A 22,955-nucleotide genomic window follows, 5' to 3' on the forward strand; every position below is an offset into this window, starting at 1 on the left:
ATTAGTGCAGTTACTACAGCTTGACGCATTGAAGCTTTAGAGTGAAAGTAGAAAAAGACAGTAGACTGAAAAAAAATCCTAACTCAAGGTACACTAGGCAGCTTTTTCCGTGGCTCTCGGCTGCAGTTTGCAGGTCTTCCTCGTTTGATGGAGTTAACTCAGTTGCCATGGTGATAGCTCGGTTATACGGAGCGTAGTCACGTTTTAACATGACAACGTAAGATGGTAACGACGCCACAAGCTCCATCTACTGAGAAGAGCGACTGAGAATACCGGTTGAAAGGCTAGTAAGTGGACCTTGAGTTAACATGAAAGCTTAGTTTCAGCCCAAATCAACAGGTTGGTTTGATTTTTCCCATTTTTTTAAGTGCCGGAAGAAAAATCTGGTAGAAATAACTTGTGCAGATAAAGCTCTTATCCTGATTTTGCAAAGAAAAAACAATCCTGAAATGTTAAAAACTACCGATAAGTAGACTACACCTGAATGTGAATGGTAACGTACTTTATAAGACACAAGCAAATTATGCAATATTGCCACAGTTTGTCATTGTGAAGGACTCTTGGATTTGTTTTGATGCATCCCGAGAACTTTCATCTTCCAAGATGATTTTTAGCTTTTCATTACAAAGAGTCACATTAGTCCAGGTGGTTACATCAATATCTTGTATATGGACAGTGGAAAAGGATTTAAATGAGGTATCAGATCAGAACGTGAGATATCCCTGTAATTCATTATGAGGAATTTTGAATGAGTGAGTTTTACTCTAGGTAGTAAAATGCATTATGTAGCGTCTTCATAGGTAAAAGGTGAAATATTCCTTGGACAGGTTAGATTATTAGAAGGTATGTGTTCGTTGCAGCAGTCAGCCTCCATCGTGCATAAAATGGTTCACACGTGTTCCTTTGAACATTTTCTGGACCTGTGACAGCGATATATGGCATGAAATGACAATCTGTCCACTGAAGCCCTGAGGCAGACAAATTAAAGTCTCCTCTCCTGTACACAGAGGGCACCCTGGAGGAGTAGAGGTGATACTGACACTTTGTTTTTAGGTGTGTTTTACTCTAAAGAGTAAATGTTAAGCCTGAATGTGATGTGAGAGTTTCTTATTTAAAAAAAAACAAGTTGCCCACTCCCAAAGTACCGCTTTTTCTAGAATTATCATCCCTAGAATCAGGTATTTCTATGTTTTCCAGTCCTCGTTTCCACTTCCTGCTCCTCCTTAGTTAGACAGGAAGTCTATGGAAGCCCGGACGGAGCGGTTAGACATGACGTCAACGGCTGTGACTTTGATCTCCGTGTCTCCAAACTGCATGGTCGCTCTGATCTCTCTCCTCTCTGGGCCTCCTCCCGCTCCTCCCACTGCTCCCGGCAGCGGTAACGGCTCCGGTAGGTCTAAAGTTATAGTCCCGCACTTCCTGACTCCAGGGTCGGAGATGTATGTGATGTCATCTGTGGCGCTGCAGTAGATGTTGATGATGATCTTTCTCTGGCCCAGACGAGCAGGCGTGTAGCTCCGCCTCACGACCTCGCCCAGAGCCACCGACTGGTCGACAGAGACGAAGCGGTCCAGGATGTCGGTGCACCACTCGCGACCATCTTTGATGAGTAGTTTGTCTCGAGGGTGGCGTCCCTCCACAAAGCGGTTCAAGACGCCAACGCCGTAGGTCAGGGGACATCGACGCACTCTGACCTGTGAGGGAGAGAGAGCTCGTTAGAACATGAGTCAAAGAGTGACTCGAGGACTAAGATGTCCTCCCGACAACTCACCACAGTGGGATCCAGCCCGAAGAGCACGGCACCCTTCAGTATGGTCAGTCCCACATCATGGGGGATGATGATGCGACACGTTCTCCCCAGTGCTTTCTGGACTGCTCTCTGCAGCATGGGAGACTCTGCAAAACCACCAACCAGGAAGAGGAAACGCACACCTCGCACCTCCGGCTTTGCCATCAGCTCCTCTGCCAGGGGAGGAAAAGAGGGAAGATCTGTAAAATAATTTCACTTCTTTGGAGTATGAGTTTTTGTGTTCATGTGAAAAGTGAAGTCACTGCCTTTCCATCATCCCTACTTAGTAGTTCTTCATTTTGAAACATGTAAAACACATGACTCCCACTCTTTGTCTTATGGTGATCCAACAGAGGCCAGCAGCAGAGCTAATATATGCAACAAGACCAACTCCCTGGTTTTGTTGCACTGGAATGTGACTGATTTAAAACAAACTCTGCATGTTTCTGCCTCAGTTCTGTCCTGTCAAGGCTGAGAAAACAATGAGATCACCATCATCTAGAATGAGGACACTAACGAAGCCGCTATGCCTAAAGCCTGTTTTGTTTGGTCGGAGCTGTAGTAGAAAAATGCACATTGGGTTTTTTTTTGTCCTTTTGTACCATTTAGATTCACACTTCCCTTTTACACGCAAACAAGGATGTGTAATCTAAGTGACTAAGACTGAAGATGACAGAAGTGTAGCACTTTTGGCAACTTCTCATCCATTGAGGTCAGATGTTTGTTGCAGTGAGGAAGAGTCAAAACAAACCCAGTTTCCATCTCAGTGAGCTGCACTAATCAAAACTGGTACATTAACAATGGGTCAGATGACTGTGTAACATGAAATCCCTTGTAGTTATGAATCTATAGACAATCACCATCCAACTCTGCAGTTCCTTTCAGCTGTTCCAAGCTTTTTAGATTAGTTTAGCTCATTGTTTTGGTTTCAGGGCCGATGACTTTACTGTTTTGGTTCAGTCTCACTACTCATATCACCCTTGTGTCCGGCAGCAGGCAGCTGCAAAGACACCAAATAGCTGTCAGACAAAGTTAGCGACCAGCTGGTGACCACAGTGGAGCGTTTTGCAGCTAAAGAGTCAGATATTATCTAGAATTGAGTTGGTGGAGACCAGATTAGAGCTAAAAGAAGAGAATACTTACATTTTTTCAGATTTTGTCAGAAACACAACTCCAAATGGAAGCTAATGTTGCTCTGTGTCTGCTGGATCAGTTTACAGAAACTGTTGGCTAACAAGTTAGCAAATCTTAAAAGGTGATAATATGCCCAAATTCATGATGAGCTTGTAGCGAAGTTGCGCTTTAAACCTGAGGTGCACAACTTTTGCCTCCCCATTCTGGCGGTGGGGAAGTAATTAGACAAAAACTGTTGACACATGCTCATGACGTATGCCAATTTCATGAGTTTTATTTATCTATTATGAGTTTCTTTTTTTATCTGGAGCATCAGAAACTTTTCTTGAACATTTGTACACCCTTGGTTTTTGCCGGCATGCTCGTAATTACTGTAACCTAGTCCATCACTAGGCCACAGCAGCTGGTGGTCGAATTAATCAGCACAGTGTGAACTCGTTTAATGAGGGCTTGATGTAACAGGCATCCTTATACCCATACACTACCATACACATATTTTAATAATTGCTACTATGCATCCATCTGTATTTAATTTTAAAATCCATTTCATTATGTGGGCAGCCCTGCAGTCTATACATGTTAGTGTGTGTTTCTCACCAATGTGCTTGACAATGTTGGTGATGGTTGGCTGGAAAAGCTCGTTCATGGCTTCCTGTGTGAGCCGCAGCATCCCCTGGGACGACCACTTCACTATGTTCATACTAATACACACAAATGAGAGAGTTTGCACCTTAACTATTACTTAATCAATTCAATGTTTCAATCCAATCAATCCACACTGACTTGCTCCTCCTCAGGGCGGCCTCCACACTCTGGCCCCTGTGCCTCTTGTAGTAATCGATGAAAGAGAAGGGCAGGGAGATGTTAAGGGCGTTGGCCCTGCCTGGCGTTGCTGTACGTTTCCTCGCCTCGAATGCGATGGTGAGGTCCACCCAGGCTGCCGGCCGCTTGGCTTTGAAGCTCTGGATGAAATCCTCACCGAAGATCTGGCACAGCATGGCTTCGAAGGCCAGGTCTACTCCGACAGCACCGTACGGTCCGCCTGGAAGACAAACGACTGCTTTGGCAACTGGAGCAAATGAGCTCATGTTTGTGTTTCAGCAGACTGTGAAAGTCTGTACCTGAAGCCTTGTAGAGCTCTTTGAGTGTTCCCTGTGGCTGCTCGATCTGATGGACTGTCAGGTCAACTGTTCCCCCTCCGCAGTCTGCTACAATATACCTGTCACCTACACAGAGAGCACACACAGTTGTAATGACTGGAGGCAGTTTGGCTTTTCTGAAAATCCGAGAACTGTGAACCAGAAAAAAACCTGCTTATCAGTTTGATTTTAGGGCCAGGAAATATTTTATGTAGTTCCGGAAGGACATGATGATTCTCCTACATTTCTAGGAGGAAATTGTGGATGCGTCTTCATTTTAGTGGAATGTCTAAACGTCTTCAGTGTGTGTGTGTGTGTGTGTGTGTCTGTTTCCCCGGGGGCGCTTCGAACAGCAGACCCTCAAACATAAACAACCTCCTGGCATCTGTGATTGCTGCGCTGCCTCTGCAAGTGTGTGTATGCATGTGTGTTTATGATACGTCCGCCGATAAGAGCCAGATTTGGCTCAGCCACTCTGATTGAGCTGACCACACCCTTAATACAAGTGATGTAGGATGAGTGAGTGAGAAAGGTAATAAAAAAAAAAAGTGAGCTTCAAAGTTTAACAAAAATGAAAAAATGGAAGGAGGGATGAGAGAAGAAAATGCAAGAGGAGGAGGATGAAGCAGGGTTTCTACTCCTTTGGTTTATTTACAGTGCCGGGGCAGGGAGTCCCATGGGCTGGGTCCTTCCTGTGTGTGGACAGGAAAGGGAGCAGAGAGGGTCAGCAGGGGTGTGTGGCTCCTCAGATTGTTGTCATGGCTCAACAGAAAGAAAAGACTGTGTCTAAAACCAAAGAACGGGGTGAGTTTGATTGTCCCAGGGTTGGATTTTATCATCTTGACTCCATGGGCATTTTGTACAAACTAGTTGATCCTTTGAAAAAATATTATAACTTCATTCTTTTAGTATTACAATTCTGCTCTTGTTAAATCATAACTTTCTTGAAATTGACATTAATTATTCTTGTAACATTTGGACTTTTCTTCTCAAAATTTCAGTCACCTGTGAAAGTTCAACCTTAACCTCAGAATCAGTAGTTCAACAAACAAATCTTCAATCCAGCTCCACTTTTTCTGGAACTTTCAATGTCCATGGCGACGGAGAAAACATCTACTGCAAAAGACCATTAAATGAGATTGAAAGCTCTGGAGCTCTGAGCTCTGAGTTCATAGAATAGTTATTATAAAATAGAAACTGTATATGTTACAATAGGAAGCAAATAAAGGTGACATATTCATAAATGGCAGTTTGAAATATCTTTTAAAAATGAATTTTAAGTTATTGATCAATAATTTAAAGTGTAATTGCAAATGTACTTCATTTCTAATAATTTACAATAACTTTTTTCTTAAAATGTACCAATTTATCAGTGGGTTTTAATTTAGTGTCATACTCTAGGCTCCATATTAATATGTTGATGTTACCCAGTATCATCATTAAGAAGTGTGGCAGGTGTCATGCTGCTAACCTAATCACAGACCTTTAATATTTTAGATATATTAAAATATGTATTTTTGGTATTTTAGCTTCTGATAGTGACAATGAATGTACAGAAAAAGAACACAGTGGAAAAAAGTAGAAAGTAGATATGTCTGCTTCTCATTTGGCCTGCAGGGGTTAAAAGTCAAAATCATCAATATCCCCTCCCTGTGAGGTCTGTCTATCGCTCTCAAACACACACACACACGCACACACACGCACACACACGCACACACACGCACACACACGCACACACACGCACACACACGCACACACACACACACACACACACACACACACACACACACACACACACACACACACACACACACACACTCTTACCAGTCTGTAGCTCTGACCACAGCTCTCCAGTTCCACTCTCCACCAGGAAGGTCCTGCTGTGTCTGGATCGCCTCAACTGCTCCCTCGCTGCAACCAACACACACACACACACACACACACAAAGCTAACTACACACCGGTACACAACATGCTTCAGTTTTTATACCTTTGATATGTGGATTTGATCTCTGATGCACACACGCATCATTAAATCAGTTCAAAAAGTCACAGCAAGGTTAAAGATAAAGGCTGTATTCTGCACATCCTCTCACTGCGTTCAGACTTGCTTCATTCATGTACATTTGCACTCAAAATAAGTCAACCTCCACTGAAAATTAGGTGTACTGGCAAAATTTACAAACTTTCAGCTCAAAGAATTCAAACTAGAACAATTGGAATAGCTCAACACAACTAATGCTACAGGCAGTTTCTCAAAATTCAACATAATATGCCACTTTTAATGACTACTGCAGTCTCAAAATTAGTCATTCCCTTCTTAACAAGCATTTTTAGTACTCAGTAGAGCACCCTTTTGCTGTGATAACCTGCTGGAAACGTGAGCCATAGCCAGACATCAGGTTCTGACAGCGTTCCTGAGGAATCTTAGCCCATTCCTCATGAACAACAGCCTCTAGCTCTCTAATATTGTTGGGTTTTTGTGCTGCAAATGCCTTCTTCAAATCCCACCAGAGATTTTCAATGGGATTCAAGTCAGGCAACTGTGACGGCCACTCTAGTATCTTTGAAGACGTTTTCTGAAGCCAAGCCTTGGTGGACTTTGAAGTATGCTTGAGATCATTGTCCTGTTGGAAGTTGCAACGATGCCCAAGCCTCAGCTTCCTCACAGATGCCATGACGTGTTCTCCCAGGATTTCCTGATATTTGATTGAATCCATCTTGCCCTTCCCAGTGCTAGAAGAAGCAGAGCAGCCCCAGAGCATCACCGAGCCACCACCACACCACTGATCCATAGACCTGAAAAGTTGTATTTTTGTCTCATCGCTCCACAGAACAGAATCCCAAAACTTCTGTGGCTTATTTATGTGGTTTTGGGCATATTGGAGCAGACTTGTCTTGTGCTCTTGGGTCAGTAGTTGTGTATGTCTTGGAGGCCTTCAGCGTTTAGTATGTGTCTTACTGTAGAAACTGAAACCTGCCTGCTGCCACCAAGTCTTGCTGCATGTCTTTTGCAGACACTTGAGGGCTTTTGGCCACCTGCCTCCTCAGAAATCTGGTGGCAGCCGTTGATAGCTTCCTCTTCCTCTGTAGCCAGTGTTCCTTTAGCTTTGAACTTGTGAACTATGCTTCCAGCAGTATCTCCAAGAGCATTCAGTGCCTTTGCTGTCTTTTTGTATCATTTTCCTTGTTTGTGTTAAACAATGATCTCCTCTCTCATAACATGCAATCAAACGTCACAGTGAACACACCTCTCGTCAGTCCGGGTATTTGATGAGTTCTATCTCAAGCACGCCCAATTCAACTAATGAAGCCCTCAATTAGTTGTGTGTCAGGTGTGCTTGACACAACACCTGATTGGCAAATGAGTGCTTTCATGAGGGATTCCATTCAGGGGGTTGAATAATTTTGAGACTGCAGTATTCATTGAAAGTGACATTCAGTGTTGAATTTGAAGAACCCATCTATTATTATGTTCTTGCTTGAGTTGTTCATTGAACACAGCTGAACACAGGTTGTACATTTTGCCAATACACCTAATTTGCAGTGGGGGTTGAATCATTTTGAGTGCATCTGCACGCTAACTTGCAGTGTTCGAATATTTTTTTGAAAGTCATAGTTAGTTGAATGTCATATTTGCTCAAACATTTTTACCTTAGCGTAAAGTGCAACATTAGGAGATTCGCTTATTCGCCGTCTTTCTGAGAGTGTGATGAGAAGATGCTGAAGCTCCAGAGGCCTGTTTAGAATACTAGTCAGTTAGCTTAGCCTGGCATAAAGACTGGAAGAAGAGCCATATCAACCTAAGAAGTAGTTTTAATGTCTTAATGATGTGTTTAAAACTTGTTTCCTGCTGCCCCCACGTGGCCACAGATATCGATGAATGCAGGTTGAAGTGCTGACCATTACAGGCCTTAATTCTGTACACATATCATTACAGGTTAGAAACACATGAGATTTACATCTCTTTGAAAAAATGTTGAACTATTAATTCTAAACTACGATAAGTTCTACCCAAACTGTATGTCTGAGTCCCAGGGGCAAAAGTAGGAGTTCTTGTCCTTGAAATATTGCTCTGGGCCCCTCTTTTCTAAATAATTTTTCTTTTTTATTTATCAGCTCTGCGGCTGTGGGACTCAAGAGTCATGACCACCTTTCACCACCTTGCACTGGTTTGCCTGCATTGAAAGATTTTTTATAAACAAACTGACCCTTTAGCTTGTGTTTTACTAAAGCTTAATGCAAAAAGACAGCTATCCTCACTTTCAACCTAATGTAGAGGAATGCTTTTAATTTATACTACGTATAGTATGATTCAAACAAGTTTTCCATGTAACCCACAAGGTCATGGCATTTACCCAATGAATAGTATAAAGTCTTTCAATCTAAATCACACAAGAAAAACATAACAAAACCAGAATAATAATGTTTTTGCATGACAGGAACAATTTGTTGGAAATGAAGAGCGCGCTCACATTTCCACTTTCTCTCGAAACTTCATCCTCGAAATGTAAAACGCGTGACTGGCAGGTTAAGAGTATGAATGGAGGCCAGCAAAAACAGAACACACTCAAACAGAGCTGACAGAAATACAAAATACCTGACAGCCTGTTTGACAGAGCTGATACACTTATATGGCTTCATACGTGCAAGCGAACCCACGAAATGAGACATAATGGCTTTAAGATGAGAGAAAAGTGCAGATCAAAGAAGCAAAAGCAGGATGTTAAAATTTTTTTAATATTTTTGTCTGTTGCTTTTAATAATACAGCCTCTTTGGCAGGTTTGTGCCGAAGCTGTGGTCCTGTTGCAAGAGTATGTATGTGTGTGTGTGTGCGTGTGCTAGTTATAGGTTTGACAGCCTGAAGTGAAGTGTTTGTATAATTTAGGTAAAAGTGTTCTTTGTTAGGTTACTTCAAACCCCACAAGTATTGCACACCACACAACTTACAATAAGAGAAGGGTAGAGGAGATGAGTGTCAGGATAAGAAAGGAGAAAAAGTAAAGAAAAACAAAGATTGACAAGAAAGATTATAGATTCATTGAGCAACAACGACTGCATTGTCTTGAAAGCAAGTACAGTTGTTTCAAGGCTCTGGATGACGCAGGAGGTAATGTATGTCTGTGCATGTGTATGTGTGAGTGTGCGCCTTTGTATGGGGGTGATGAATGCAGTGCAAGTCTGGAAATCATTTGCAACTATTTGAAGCAGAAAAGAAATGTATGTGTGTGTTTATGTATGTGTGAGTGTGCGTGTGAGTGTGTGTGTGTGTGTGTGTGTGTTAATGACTCCCCAGTGCTATCTTTGGAGACGAAATGAGGTGGAAGAAAAGCTAAAGATAGTAAAAACCATGACTGTGACCCAAGTGTGTGTGTGTCTCTGTTTGTGTGTACAACCTGGCACAACAAAGTTAGAGAGGGAGCAAATGCTAGAAAAACAGAGGGAAAAGAAAGAAAAATGAATATGCGTGAAGGAGAATGACAGGCCAGGAGGGGGTGAGATCATAGTCTCACTGCACCTTGTTCCAATTACAATATCCTGTGTTTAGTGTGTGTGTGTGTGTGTGACTAGCTGCATATGTATAAGTGGGCATTCGTTCGTTCGCTGAATTATGCAACAGTCTTACTTTTCCCAGACTGAAATCCCTCTTTGTTCCTTTACAGCATTTTGGTAGCATTTACTTGATATGAAATGATTGCAATGCAACTTTAATGCAGATTAGTTAGAACTTTTTTTGTACTTTTATTTTGAAAGTCTATACACCCATATGAGCTTTATGATCCACATACTGTACAATAGAATAAAGTGAAGGGAGTAGCAAGAAGTGAATTCCCATGTTAAAGTTTTTGTTTAAAGCGGCACTATGCAATATTTAAACTATGTAAACTTTGGTTTCACCTTACCTTACAAAATATTAAGCCCACTACACAGTTGGGGTCTTAGTTACCTTCTCCCTTTACATTTTAATGAAAGATTCAACTTTCTCCCTGTATTGTCTATGCAGAAAATAAACCCTAGATGCTCCCACTTTGCAGTAATGAATTAAAAAGCGTAGCCATATTGCCACAATATCCATATGAGACACAGAATACTTATCTAGAGAATGTAGAATAGTGTTTTCATACAAAAAGTAGTTTGCCTGCTCTACATGACACATATAGCCTGTGTATACATACAATCCCCCTCCCGGACATACACAACTGCAAAGTCATACAACCTCACACACACATACATAATTGCAAAGTAATCTGAGGCAAAACCACAAGCAGTATCTGAAGTCAAATCTTTACCCTCAGTGCTTTCCCCTTCTTTTATGCACTCTCTCTCTCTCTCTCTCTCACACACACACACACACACACACACGCAAACGCAGTTCATCCTTTGCAAAAACCCAAATCCCCAAGTGAAATCAAACAACAACATTTCCAGGAACAGTGTGGTTTCATGCTTATGCTAATGACAAAACCCACAAGAAGACACACAGAGAAAAGAGTACATACACACACAGACACACTCACATACTCCTCCTTCACTACCTTGTCTGAAGCTGGAGTCGAAAGGCCGGGAGGCTTCCAGATCGAGGCCGTTTGTGATTGGCTGTAAGCTCAGGTCAATCACCTGGTGGAGGCGGAGCTTACGACAGTAAATGGATGCAGCTTCAGGTTCCAGAGCGATAAGGAGCTGCTCGGGACAGTCAGGAGCCACCAGACCAGCCTGGAGGAGGAAAGAGAGACAGAGAGGGAGAGAATAATGTATGAGCAGAGTTTTATTATCCTGAAAAGCTCTTAATCATATAGGAAAACGCAAAGAGACAGAAAGTTAGACAAACTAGTATCCATCATGCTTTAAGACAAACATGTAAATACTGCTCATATAAGCCTGTACTAAGTGCTGTTGGAGAGTTGGTTGTATGCATTAGTCTTTACTAGTACTCTACTGATTAGGAGTAAAGTTGAATGGCTGGTATGGTGTGTGTGTGTGTGTATGTGTGTGTGTGTAGGGCGGGGGTCTGGACACCACTTCCTGTGTTTGTATGCCGGTCTCCCTCATTGTTCACTTGTGATGACATCATCACCAGCAGGAAGCACACACACCCCGACGGCCTCAAACTGGGAGCCAGCACATGGTGTGTGGGTGTGAGTGTGTGTGTGTGTGTGTGTGTGTGTGTGTATGCATATATGTCAGTGTGCATGTGAAAGTGTGTGCACATTAGACTATTTATGTTTGTACCCGAATGAGTGAAGGGCAGATGAGCGATAATGGTTAACAAATTGATCTGCGTGTGTGGCTTTGGAAGTAAAAGGTTGTACGGTCTTTCCCATGAGCTATATACACACACGAACACACACACACACACACACACACACACACAGGTCGGTCCATTCTCATTGATGTGTATTGTGATAGGACCCCCTGGATTCCTGTCCGTGTACGCACACTTCCTAAAACTCATTGTAACACATACAGTACACTGAGGAGGAGAGTGTGATGGTGGGAATATATGCACGGAGGATAGAGGCAAAAGTGCAGGGTTATGATCTCTAACAGTGTGTGTGTGTATGTGTGTCTGTGTGCGTGTGTGTGTAGTAAGTGATCTTCCATGGGAACATTAATCAGACAGCCTTTATCTCTTGCTTTAAATGCTGCCTTTCTTTCCATCTCCTTGTTGTTCTTCCTCTCTCCATCACACACTCACCCAGTGTGTCGCATGTGTGTGTTGTAATAACACAGCATGGAACTGTTGTATGCGTTACAGCAAGATACTCACAGCCAAAGATGACCACACTCTGGACAATCGTCGTCATCCACTCAAGCTCAAGCTTTAATCTCATACAACAAGAAAAAACAACCTTGTTTTAAGCTTAATGAAAATGTGTTGTTGGTCATTTGGAGGGTTTTTAAAGGGGAGGTAAACGTCTTTTTAATCACACAATAGTTTTGGCTGCTTTAAAAGCTTATGCTCTGTATTTAATACAATATGTCAAATGTTTTATTTTCTAATCAGAGCAAGTTTGAAGCCTCTTCAAGCCAGTCATACCTATTGTTTTGTGCATGGATTTATGCGTATTCGAATTTGTGTGTGTGTGTGTGTGAGAGTGTGTTCCTACCAGGTATGCAGCCTCTCTCATGAACTGTTTGGCGGGTTGCCTCCACACGGCTGGGACGGTGATTACCCATCTGATCTCCTCCCCCTCCAGCACAGATGATGACTGGTCCTTCACCTCCTAAAACAGAATAAGGGAAACACTTTCTTTGCTAAAACACTCAAAGTCAAGCTAAAGATATGAGCTTCCATCAAAGCACAGGACTATGAGCTGCAGCAAATCATTTGAAGTCATCTTTACACCTTGGATTGCAAAGAAAGAGGAATACATAAGCCATATCTTAAGAAATCACACACGTATAATCAGTGTATAAACTTGTCCACTATGGGGCACCGTACAGCAATCATAAACTGGGGCTTTAAAGCGTACCTTTAGAGCATGCTCCCTGAAGAAGCGCAGGGCGTGAGCAAACACCTCGATGGCCCTCACCCTCCGACCGTTGACCGCCTCCAGCTCTGTCTCCATGGTGAGGTCCTGCAGCAAACACAGCCTACACTGCAGAAACTCTGCGGCAAGAGCAAGCCATCTTTCTGATGTTTAAAGCTTTAAGGGACACTGGAGCCTACACTTCCCACAGTGCAACCTGGAATCAACCATGTCTCTCAATTTCAACATCACCCATTTGTCAAGCAGGTTTTCTGTTATGAATCTCAAGTCTCAAGTGCAACCCTGATGACATCACTATGACCTTGTTAGGGTAATTATACTCGACAAAAATCCTCCAGGCTCACAAATTATGTTATACAACCATTTTACTGGCTGAGTTATACATCTCATGGTTAATTCATTGATGTAAATAGATGTAAAATTGGCCCTTTTGGTCTGAATGTCTTAAATAAAGTTGGCTGTCTCTCACTATTCTGCTTCTCTCATCTGATTTCTCTGATCTCTCTTACACTTGTGCTGTGGATCTTCATTTTGAACTTATCAAAGTAGAGCCAGTGCCGGGCCTCCTCTGGGTCCAGGTCGTGGTAGAAGTCTCGGGCCGCAAACCCAAAACTGTGGAATCGCAATTCGGGAGTCAGCAGCAGACATGTCGGGCTCTTCTGATTGGCCACCCCGGGGTCGCCGCCCTCCCAGCGCCTGCATAGATTGGACGAAAGTGATGTCAAGGGTAGAAAATAATAGAATAGAATAGAATAGAATAGAATTGAAAACGACAAACACAGGCTCTTACTTCATCATGTGTATGGCTTCTGAGTCCTGTGTGAAGCTGAACGCGTAGCCGCTGGAGGTCGTTCCAAAGTCTATCGCCACCACAACAGAGAACGGACAGGACATCCTGGGTCTGACCTCCACCCTCTGAGAGAGAGAAAGAAGGCCCGATGGAGAAGGACATGTGCTCATTAATCTCCTTTTCATCACCTTCCTGTTTTAGTAGCAGTGCCAGGGTGTGTATATTTCTCCACCGCAGATTGGAGTCTTTGTTGGGTACTTGTTCTTAGTCTCCACTCCACTTTAAACTGTGAGTATAAGTGTTATTATAAACCACTAATGATAGTGAGAAGTGGATGTGGGTTTACAGGTTGTGTTCAAGAGCTCTATATAAAGAAACTAAGTAGTAAGTGAAAAGGGTGTGTACGAGTGTCTGTGGTGAATGGTGGTGAGTGGTGTTTGTGTGCATAGTTACCGGTGAGGGTGTGGGTGTGAGAGGTGTGATGCTGCAGTCATTTCTAGCTGTGGCAGGCGAAGCAGGCGCTGATAAATTATCACCTGGGAATTAATGGATAAAAGAGGAGAAATTTAACGATATGCAGGGGTGGATAAAATCCCATTATTACCATGTTTCAGCATTGGAAAAGGGCCACACGTACTCCACTGGAAAAATCTGTGTGTTTCAAGTGATATGCAGCCTTGGGAATACTGTCTTATCGATAGGAAAAAGATGTCATTGGACTGTCATCCACTGCTGATACTAACATCCATATACGCAGCGAGTTGGGGTGTAATCACAGTTGACCTGAAGCTCTCTGGATGTGAGGTTGCACATTTGTAATGTGCAGGAATGACTGGAATGCCACTGGAATCTGATTTAAGTAATATTTCCAAGTGGGAGAGGGACATGGAAAGGTCAGCGTGTTCACGCTCCAAAAGATAACCAGAGAGAGGTGAGTCATTTTCACCAGGTTGCCATAGTAATGAAGTGTGTGCAGAAGCTGTATGTGTGTCTCACCGGGTAGCTGCAGGCTGTTGGGGTCTGGCTGCATCACGTCAGCCATCTTCACAGGAGCCAGGGTCTGCGGAGCAACACACCAACACCAACATGATGCATAAAGAATGATTAGTAAGGAAAACACTGCTTTGGCTTTGACTTGCTCATCAGTGTGATGTTCCTGAGACGTAATTCAGATGAAAAAATACACAATTGTGAAATGTGTAAAATTATAGTGGTAAATAAAATAAACTAAATAAATGAACTTAAACCTGCACTGATTCATTTTTGGCTGGTGCAGCAGCTGTATTATTCACTGTACATATTCACTCTCTTTTAGCTCTGTTTTAGTCTCCGCCAACTCCTGAGGGAAATATCTGGCTCTTAAACCGCTAAATTAAAAGACAATAAAATGCTTCGTCTTGATGGTTATAGTTTTCTGTTCATAAAAATGTGATTTAGCGTAGCTTTAAATAATTTATTCTAATGGGTGGACTTTTCAAATTAATATGAAGACAAAGAGGTACTAAAAAAGTAAATACAAAAATACTACCCTAATGAAAAATAAGACCCTAATTAATCATTGTCATTTTGTTTCATCATTAACGGGTGTTATACATATTTTAAACTGTTGAAATGGCATAAGATAAATCCAGTACACTGGGTAGTGAATAGGGAGTAATTTTGGACACACTTCAGATATTCAGATATTCATCAGCCAAATAGGGGAAGTGATGAAGACACACCCCAGCCATCTTTCACAGTCTGTCACAGTGCACTTGAACTTTTAGCTCCCAGCTGCTGTAACGGCTTGCAGGTCAGCGAGTGGTTGCATTGGTCTGGTTGCATTGGTCTGGTTGCATGGGGAAGCCTTCGCGTCTAAGTTTATGGATCAGAACATCTGCCAAACACCTTATACGTGAATGCTGCACAACTACAATGTGAGCCAGCTTTCGATCTCTGTCTCTGTTAAAAAAGCAAGAAAACACGTGGGCAAGTGAGAGAAACTGTTAAAAATAACATGACGACTATTGTGCAAAGGCTCATTAACATCTAATTCTATCATCACAAGCACGGGTGTGACAGGAAAGTGAATTATAGAAGACAAAAGAATGGGAAGATGTGCATGCATGAAACGTGAGAGAAAGAAATCTACTGCTTCAATACAAGAGTGCCTGAGTGTATTTAATTTGTTTTATTCAAACAGTCCTAATTAAAGTTGTCTGTATGTTGACTGTATGTCCTACTGCATACTCTGTGTGTGTGTGTGTGTGTGTGTGTGAGTGTGAGTGTGAGTGTGTGAGTGTGAGTGTATTGTATTGCAGCACTGGGACTCATTGGATGAGTGTGTGATGTGGGCCAAGAGCAAACTAAACAGATGAGTGCAGTGAAACAAAGACGTGTTTGTTTAAATGTCTTTCTGTGAGTGCTAGTGACTGTGTGACATTGAGAAAGTTATATATAGAGATAAAGCGACTATAAGTTAGTTTGACATCCCTTTCTATGTGTACATGCATGCAACATCTGTATGCATTTATCCAAGCATGCGCCTGAAACATCTGAGCACATTGTGTGCGTGCGTGTGCATCATTGGGGTTCGTTCCCAGCGTCTGTCCCCGCTATTTGATGATAAAACCAGAGGATGAAACTCCTCATCTCTCCCCTGCTTCAATTCTCTTGCAAGCGCTTTTTTCTTCCCTTCTCTCTGCTCGCATCTCGTCATCTCTTTAAACTCAGTGTGCTGTGGGAGAATTACACCCCTCCAATCTTTTTTTTCTCCTTCTCTCTTTCTTAGACGAACAACTGAGATCTAGCAGGAGAATCAGCAGAACAAGCAACTCTAACTCCCCTGAGACGTTACATTAGGGGCAGATTGTGCAACACACTCCACTTTTATGCACCATTAACAATCAAGCTCTATCTCTGGAGTATGTGGAAATATTTTGTAAACATTAAGGGTAGATTTACTGGGAAAACAGGATTTAGTTGAAGTCAGAAGACTGTTGACAATGCAAGTTTTAGATTACATTTGACAAATGCTTTTGTCTAAACAGAGCGTAAGTTCTTTCTCTGAATGTTAACTCACCTCTTTCTATGCTGTTGCAACACTATACCCTTGTCCTTTTTTGCCTCTCCAAAAGTATTCCCAAACTCTGGATTTCTGCAGTCCGAAGTTTGGAATCCGCCTCCAGGGAGGGAGATGGAGAGGAGAGCAGGAGGAAACTGTGAGGAGATACAAGAGGATGCTTTTCTAGAAATCCCTTGTTAAAAATGTGGGACTTCCCAGCTGACCTGCAGACGGATTTCCCAAAATTGGAATTCCCAAATGAGAAAAGCTCACAATAAGATGTGATGGATGGAGAAATGTTCTGCAGCCTGAAGGAAAGGACTATTTTTCTCTTCTTCTTCTGAGAAAGTTCCAGCTTTTCCTAATGAAGCTCTGAGCTGGATTTTTAGTTCTGCCTCTCTGCAGCCGAGCTCACCGCCTCTCCGCTCGGCACAGGAATGTCAGAGAAAAGTCGTGACACACACACACACACACATGAGTTGCAATAGTGGGAGGGCTGTGACAGCGCATAGGGGGGGAATGCTGGGGGATCTACCTCACTGGGAAATTGCAGTGTGTGTGTGTGTGTTGGAGAGTGAGGGTGGAGTATTCCTGAGCTGTGTATCCCAGTTAAGTCATCTTGCCCTCTCCCTCCCCTCCTACTCCTCCATATGTATCCTTCCTCTGTTTAATTATCTCTTCCTGTCTTCCTCTTTTCATCTTGTCCCCTCTTCATCTCTCTTCAAATGCTGTTGTTTTCTTTTAATTCTCTTTTCTTTCTTCGTCTATCTCCACTTCTTTGTCTCTACTCCTTTGCGTTGATTGTACTGTGGCTGCCCCCTTAACCTTTTTGTAACCTTTATGTCCAACTTTCTAACTTTGCAGACAAAAGCAGGAAGCAGCCAGGTGTGTTCGGTCAACTTAACGCCAATGATAAACTTCATCCCACTTTGGCGTTTTGCCCTGTTAAGTGTTTTCTTTGATATGATACACAGAGGGGAGGAAAACTGGTGACTCACACCAAATGTTTCAGACATGAGAGTGTAATCAGTCCTCTCATCTAAATCTTGTCAAGAGAGAAAATAAGCTCCCAAAATGTTAAACTATTTCTTTAAGTTTGATAGTTAAACTGTAGCTATACGCTTCAGCTGCACTCTTACCCAATATCTGTGTTTTCCTTATGCTGTGTGTAGATCTGTGTGTGTGGATCTTGAGGTCCACATCAATGCTGCAGGGATTTGATTTCACCCCACTGGAGCTGTGATTGAAAGCATACATTAACCCCCAGTGCTTGCACACACACGCACACACACACACACATACAGAGTGAGACTAGCCGGCCCCGGTCCCAATGGGCAGAGGAAGTCAAACCTCTTGAGTACGTGAAAGAAAAGGCCTCTGGTATATACACACACACATCCACATACACTCAGTCTCCTTGTCAGATTTCCAAATCGAATTAGGTTGTGTGTGTGTGTGTGTGTGTGTGTGTCTGGAAGCCATTACCTGGCATGTCTCCCCTTGCTGCCCAAAAACCAAGAGGCCCCATACGGATCCTGCCATCACCTTTTTCTTTCTTTCTTTCTCTCTTTCTTTCTTTCACTTTATTGCCTCACATTATTGTTATTTGACATCTGTCCCTTCTCTGCTTTATGGGCCATTCTTCTTTCTGTTCTCTTGCATCTTTCTTTGTTTAATGGCCTTTGTTTGATCCCTTGCCCACATTCATTTGCTTCAGTTTATTTTCTAATGACTAACATGAGGTGGTGGCATTTCAACAGCTTTGCTGGGTTTTTCATAATGTTGGGCATCTGCCTGGCACCTCTTTTTGGAAATCATCTTCATCCCAATCTACATTAGACCTGCTCAGACCCACCAGGGGGGCCTTGGTCGAGCTCCTCCATCACCTTGGAGACACAAAGCTGTGAAACAGGTCCTTAGTCTTTAGGTACAGCCTCATCCTTCTCCTTGGAGGGCGAGACGCAGGAAGCCCAATACAGGAAGTGATGGAGTCAGGTGACAGGAAGGAACCCCTGTGCGGCATTCCTCTCATGAATTCCACATTATCTCTGGGACCCTGGAAGTCCTCGAGTGACGGAAACACGCCCATAACATACACATGCAAGTGTACATGCAAACACACACACACACACACACCCTAGACACTATCTGAGACAATATTCTTCCTCCAGCTCATCTAAATAGAGCACAATCTCAGTGAGAACCTGTTACTTCCCATCCAAATAGCATCAAATGGCACAGTTGGTCCTAAAGTGTCACATTTGAGGAATTCTTTTTTGTAAAGGTGGTTTAGTTTATTATTTCTTGTTGATCACTCTAAATAGTGTCAGCTATAACACACATTCATGGTAGTGTCTGCTAAAGCAATAGTTCGCTAACATAGATACCACTCTTATCTCTGTACAGTAAATATGAAGCTACAGTCAGCAGCCAGCTAACTTAACTTAGCACAAACAGTGGAAACGTGGAGGGAAAAATCCACCCACCAGCACCTTTAAAGCTCACCTACTTACACAGCAAATGTTTGTGCTAAGCTAACCAGCTGGTGATGGAAGCTTCAGGTTTAGTCTCATGACATGAAAGAGGGGTCATCTAACTTTTGACAAAAAAGCGAATAAGCATATTTCCCAAAATGTCCAAGCGCTCCTTAAAATAAATAAATATTTCATTTTATTTCATTATTTTATCTTTGAAGCTTTTGCCCATATGACAGGGTTTTTGTTAACACATGGAAGTATAAGTCCAGTATAAATTGATAGATTAGAAGTCGTAAAGGTGCATGGAATAATGGATCATTTGAACATCTATAATTGTATTACAATTAGTTTGCTGATAAAGAAGAGAAATGGTTAAAAGCTCCAGAGCAAACAAGTAATTGAATGTTGAGCTGACTTTGTCAAAAATTAACTGTCAGGTTTGAGTTTCAAAAAGTAGTGATAGACGTCCTGCACAACCACGTGCTATTTGGAAAAATGTTTCCTTCCATTTTCTTTCATCAAGCAGAATAATATGCGGATCCACTTACCCTGCATTGGTTTTGCAGGTTATAAAGTAGGAGTACTTACTCAACCTCTCAACCCTGAATCTTCTTGTACAAATGCTGCATGACTTTATGCACCATTTTTCAAGCAAACACGTTAAACACACGAGGGGCCTGGAGTCTGGACATGTAAAACACACAGGGGAACCATTCGAGCAGGAGTGGAGTAGAAATGTCTGCATGTACTGGGTGACCCCTTGTTTTCTTTAAAGTTTCTGGAACAAATGTCTTACAGGACTAATTTTAATGTTCACCGAAGCCCTTTTAAAATCGAACACAGTGTAGGCCGGCAGCCAGCTTACTGGAGCGTTAACAGCACCTCAGTGGTGAGTGTTAACACGGCCTCGGACTATAAGCACTGGTGCTTGCTGGAATATTGAGTTTGGACAGAAAATAATAAAGGCAATATTGTACCATTGAGTGTGTGCTAACATGCCACTTCCTGCTCATGTGCATGTGAGGGTGTGTCATATGTTCCAGTGTGTGTGTGTGTGTGTGTGTGTGTGTGTGCGTGCATCTGTGTAAGTGGCATTGGATAAATGCATCAGTGAAGCCTGGGGTGGGGACCCAGGGCCACAGGAAAGGCTGGGGTAGAAGATACACACTCTCTCTCTCTCTCTCTCTCTCTCTCTCTCTCTCTCACACACACACACACACACACACACATGTTAAACATGGCTGCCCTGTCTGGGCTATTGTGTAATAAAAAAGAGAGGGAGGGTGAGGGCTGGAGAGAGGTACAGGAAGGGAATTTATGATTTATGATTCAATAGCAAAGACAGAGGGGGAAATTTATAGCAGAAAGGGACTGACAAGAGGGGCGGGGGGGGGGGGGGGGGGGGGGGGGGGGGGTCATGTAATAAGAGTGAGGAGAAGGAAAGGGGGGGAAACAGTTAAAGTGGAGTAGTTCCTTTTGTCCATAGCTAGGTGTGATCTGGGTATCAAATCTGCAGTATGAGGCCCCACAGATCAAACTATTTAGTAACGTGCTAACAGAACAGAACACACAGTTAAAGCCAAGATACACTCAGCTAGTTTTGGTCTCCGCTTGCCTGCAGCTTGCTCGTGCATGCAATCATAAGGAAAGAAGCCTGACAGCCCTTTATGAGCTTCCCAAGGAGAGGTATATCGGGTCAGCGTGGATAAATCAACTGCTCACACACACACAGATTTGAGCTGACACTCTAAAGAACATCTGGTGTTCTTGAGCACTGATTTAATGTCCCCATCTCCTTCTGAGCACATATGCACGACCATGCATCTTGCATCCAGCTGAGACAATGCAGAAATAATGTAGCAAGCTGGAAATCTGTTACAGTGACGATTTACGGTGGCCTGGAGCTTCTCTGACTGCATAAAGATCAAACAGTGGTGGTTGTGCAGTGGTGGCAGTGCCAGGTAAATGGACAAATACGCAGTATAGTCACTCTCAAGATGTGGTATTTACAGGCCTCTGCATTAAGAAATTGTGTATGAAATACAGTAAAAAAAAAACTTTCTGTATTTTAACTGGTCTGGACTTCAACAGACATTAGTCGTAGTTCTGGAGGTGGGAGAGGGATCAGGATGCAGTATTCATGTTCTTAGTTCCAGTTACACAACCTTGATCAAAATTTACAACAATGGCAATGTTTCTGCCAGTGGACAGGCTGTACTGCCCAACAGCCACACTGTGTGTTACAGTCGCCCTCCGCTGTGATTTTAGGGTAATGCACCCTGTTATGTGCTGCTGACCCAGGGTGTCTCCTGTCTTACAGCTTATTTCAACCTGAGCATGTGGACCGGTCAGGAAGACAGCTTTTTGATCCAAGCCAAAGCTGTAATCATGTATTCTTAATTTCACCTCAGTTGCCATGAGGTGCACAGAACTGTGGCTGAATGAGGATTTTGAAAATGTAACATGATTTACTACTGTTTTCACTGGACAACATTTTCCAGCGCAGGTTTTAAAATGGCACTTTACTACCAAGGTTTTGTTAAATAGAATCATCTGTCATTTATACCAAAACAGTGTTTCTGATTCAGAACAGCCGTCATTGCTGAAAACTTTCTCAGCTCTCTAAATGTGCAGGATGGAAACAGGTGATGCTGAGTTTTTGGCTTTGACCAAAAATAGACAAAACAGTCACAGAAGCTATTAAAAGGCTCTGATGCAAGCGAAGTGGCGTCTCTGAATGGACAGAATGGAGAAAACGTTTACCCTTTTATGTTGGCTATGCCGTCATTCTCTATATCTCAATTAGACTGTGAGCACACAGAGCAAACATATAGTACATAATATTATTCCACAAGACACTTGGCTGTGATGATACAACATAAGGGACATTTAACCTTTCAAATATTGAAATTTAATTCAATTTAATCTAATTTGATTTAATTAATTTGGACTTTCATTTTGTTTTCTGAATAAAAAAAACAATAATATAGTCTTTTAGCCTTGCCTAAAGCAAACTTTGTGCTTCTCATATATTACAAATACACTGACATCACAAAATTAAACTTCTGCTTTTGTGAAACATAAATACCTGTTGACCAACGGGCTGTTTAACAATACTTTCCAAGGTTTTCCTCAAAGGCTCTTCTAAACATCTGGATAAAAAGTATTCTGTCCGCTGCACCAATAGCACTCCTGTTGTTTAATCCAAAGATGGTCCCACAAATTGACATGTATGGCCCAGTTTGTATGAAAGGTTTTTAATTGTCTATACTGATGCCTCTTTCCATCATTCATAGAGGAATGTAAGAAGCAGACATTCCAGCACCCACCAGGAATGTCTAGATATTCTTAATTCATCAGTTCAGCCACACTTAATTAATTATATGTGTATTTTGCATCGTAGCTTCCTTAGGTTTGGATTTTAAGAAGACAATAGCATACTTGGCTTCCACATAGACAGTGTCAAATGACTTACTGCTCTCGTTTATTTCATAGCTGTGCAGTGTGTTTAAAGAATATGTAAAAACTAATAAATATTCATCTTTCTGAAAAACAGATGTGATTGGGGTGTAATGGTTAAAGATGAGGCACAAACTGGGGATTTCCTCGCCCCTGAAAAGCATGTGCACGCCACTTATCACGCTCACCTATCAAATTCTTTTATCTGCTGCACTTTTCTTCTCCTCTTTCTCCTCCATAAAAGCCTGAACAATCAGAAAACTAGAGCCTCGTCTGTTGAAGACAGGTCAAACCCAGTTAACGCAGCCACGTTGTCAAATATTAACTGGTCATATTGATTACAAAAAAGGACAACGAGAAAAATGGGTTATATTTTGTTTACTTACGTGAATGGAGAGGCGGGGCGGGGCGTGCTGTCGTCTGAACCAATAGCATCGCTAGGAATCATTGACTGACGTAGATTCCAACCAATGACCGCTATGTGCAGCTGGACGAACGCGACCACGACACAACATTTTCCCCCCTCGACGTTTGGACAGAGAAACAGTGGATTTATCCGCATTTTAGGCAACAACGCGAACAAACTGTCAAAGGAGACGCGAGTTTGTGTTGCGTGTTGGAGATTGTTATCA

The 22,955-nt window shown here is 42.4% G+C and overlaps 1 protein-coding gene across 1 annotated transcript; it reads right to left on the reverse strand.

The window, feature by feature from the left end:
* Positions 1-510: 510 nt before the first annotated feature.
* On the reverse strand, positions 511-16,799 carry hspa12b (heat shock protein 12B). The gene is made up of 15 exons (XM_070854555.1): positions 16,661-16,799; positions 16,406-16,542; positions 14,341-14,404; positions 13,798-13,880; positions 13,345-13,469; positions 13,064-13,250; positions 12,537-12,641; positions 12,171-12,287; positions 10,599-10,776; positions 5,887-5,973; positions 4,045-4,149; positions 3,707-3,965; positions 3,521-3,624; positions 1,772-1,962; positions 511-1,694 (listed from the first exon to the last, which is right to left on the reverse strand). Exons 3-15 carry the CDS (start codon positions 14,384-14,386, stop codon positions 1,224-1,226), a joined length of 2,058 nt encoding a protein of 685 aa, XP_070710656.1. The 5' UTR covers positions 14,387-14,404; positions 16,406-16,542; positions 16,661-16,799; the 3' UTR covers positions 511-1,223.
* Between the last annotated feature and the right edge of the window lie 6,156 nt (positions 16,800-22,955).

This window comes from Pempheris klunzingeri, chromosome 23, assembly GCF_042242105.1.
Source record: "Pempheris klunzingeri isolate RE-2024b chromosome 23, fPemKlu1.hap1, whole genome shotgun sequence".
Classification (NCBI taxonomy): Eukaryota; Metazoa; Chordata; class Actinopteri; order Acropomatiformes; family Pempheridae; genus Pempheris; species Pempheris klunzingeri.

Bases quoted from the DNA above. Each gene is read 5' to 3' on its own strand.
- hspa12b (XM_070854555.1), bottom strand. From the start codon at position 14,386: ATGGCTGACGTGATGCAGCCAGACCCCAACAGCCTGCAGCTACCCG. The intron at 12,642-13,063 runs GTAAGAGAGATC...TGTTTGCTGCAG, and splicing joins TGAAGATCCACAGCACAAGT to GACCTCACCATGGAGACAGA. The intron at 1,963-3,520 runs GTGAGAAACACA...CTCCCCTGGCAG, and splicing joins CAACATTGTCAAGCACATTG to AGGAGCTGATGGCAAAGCCG.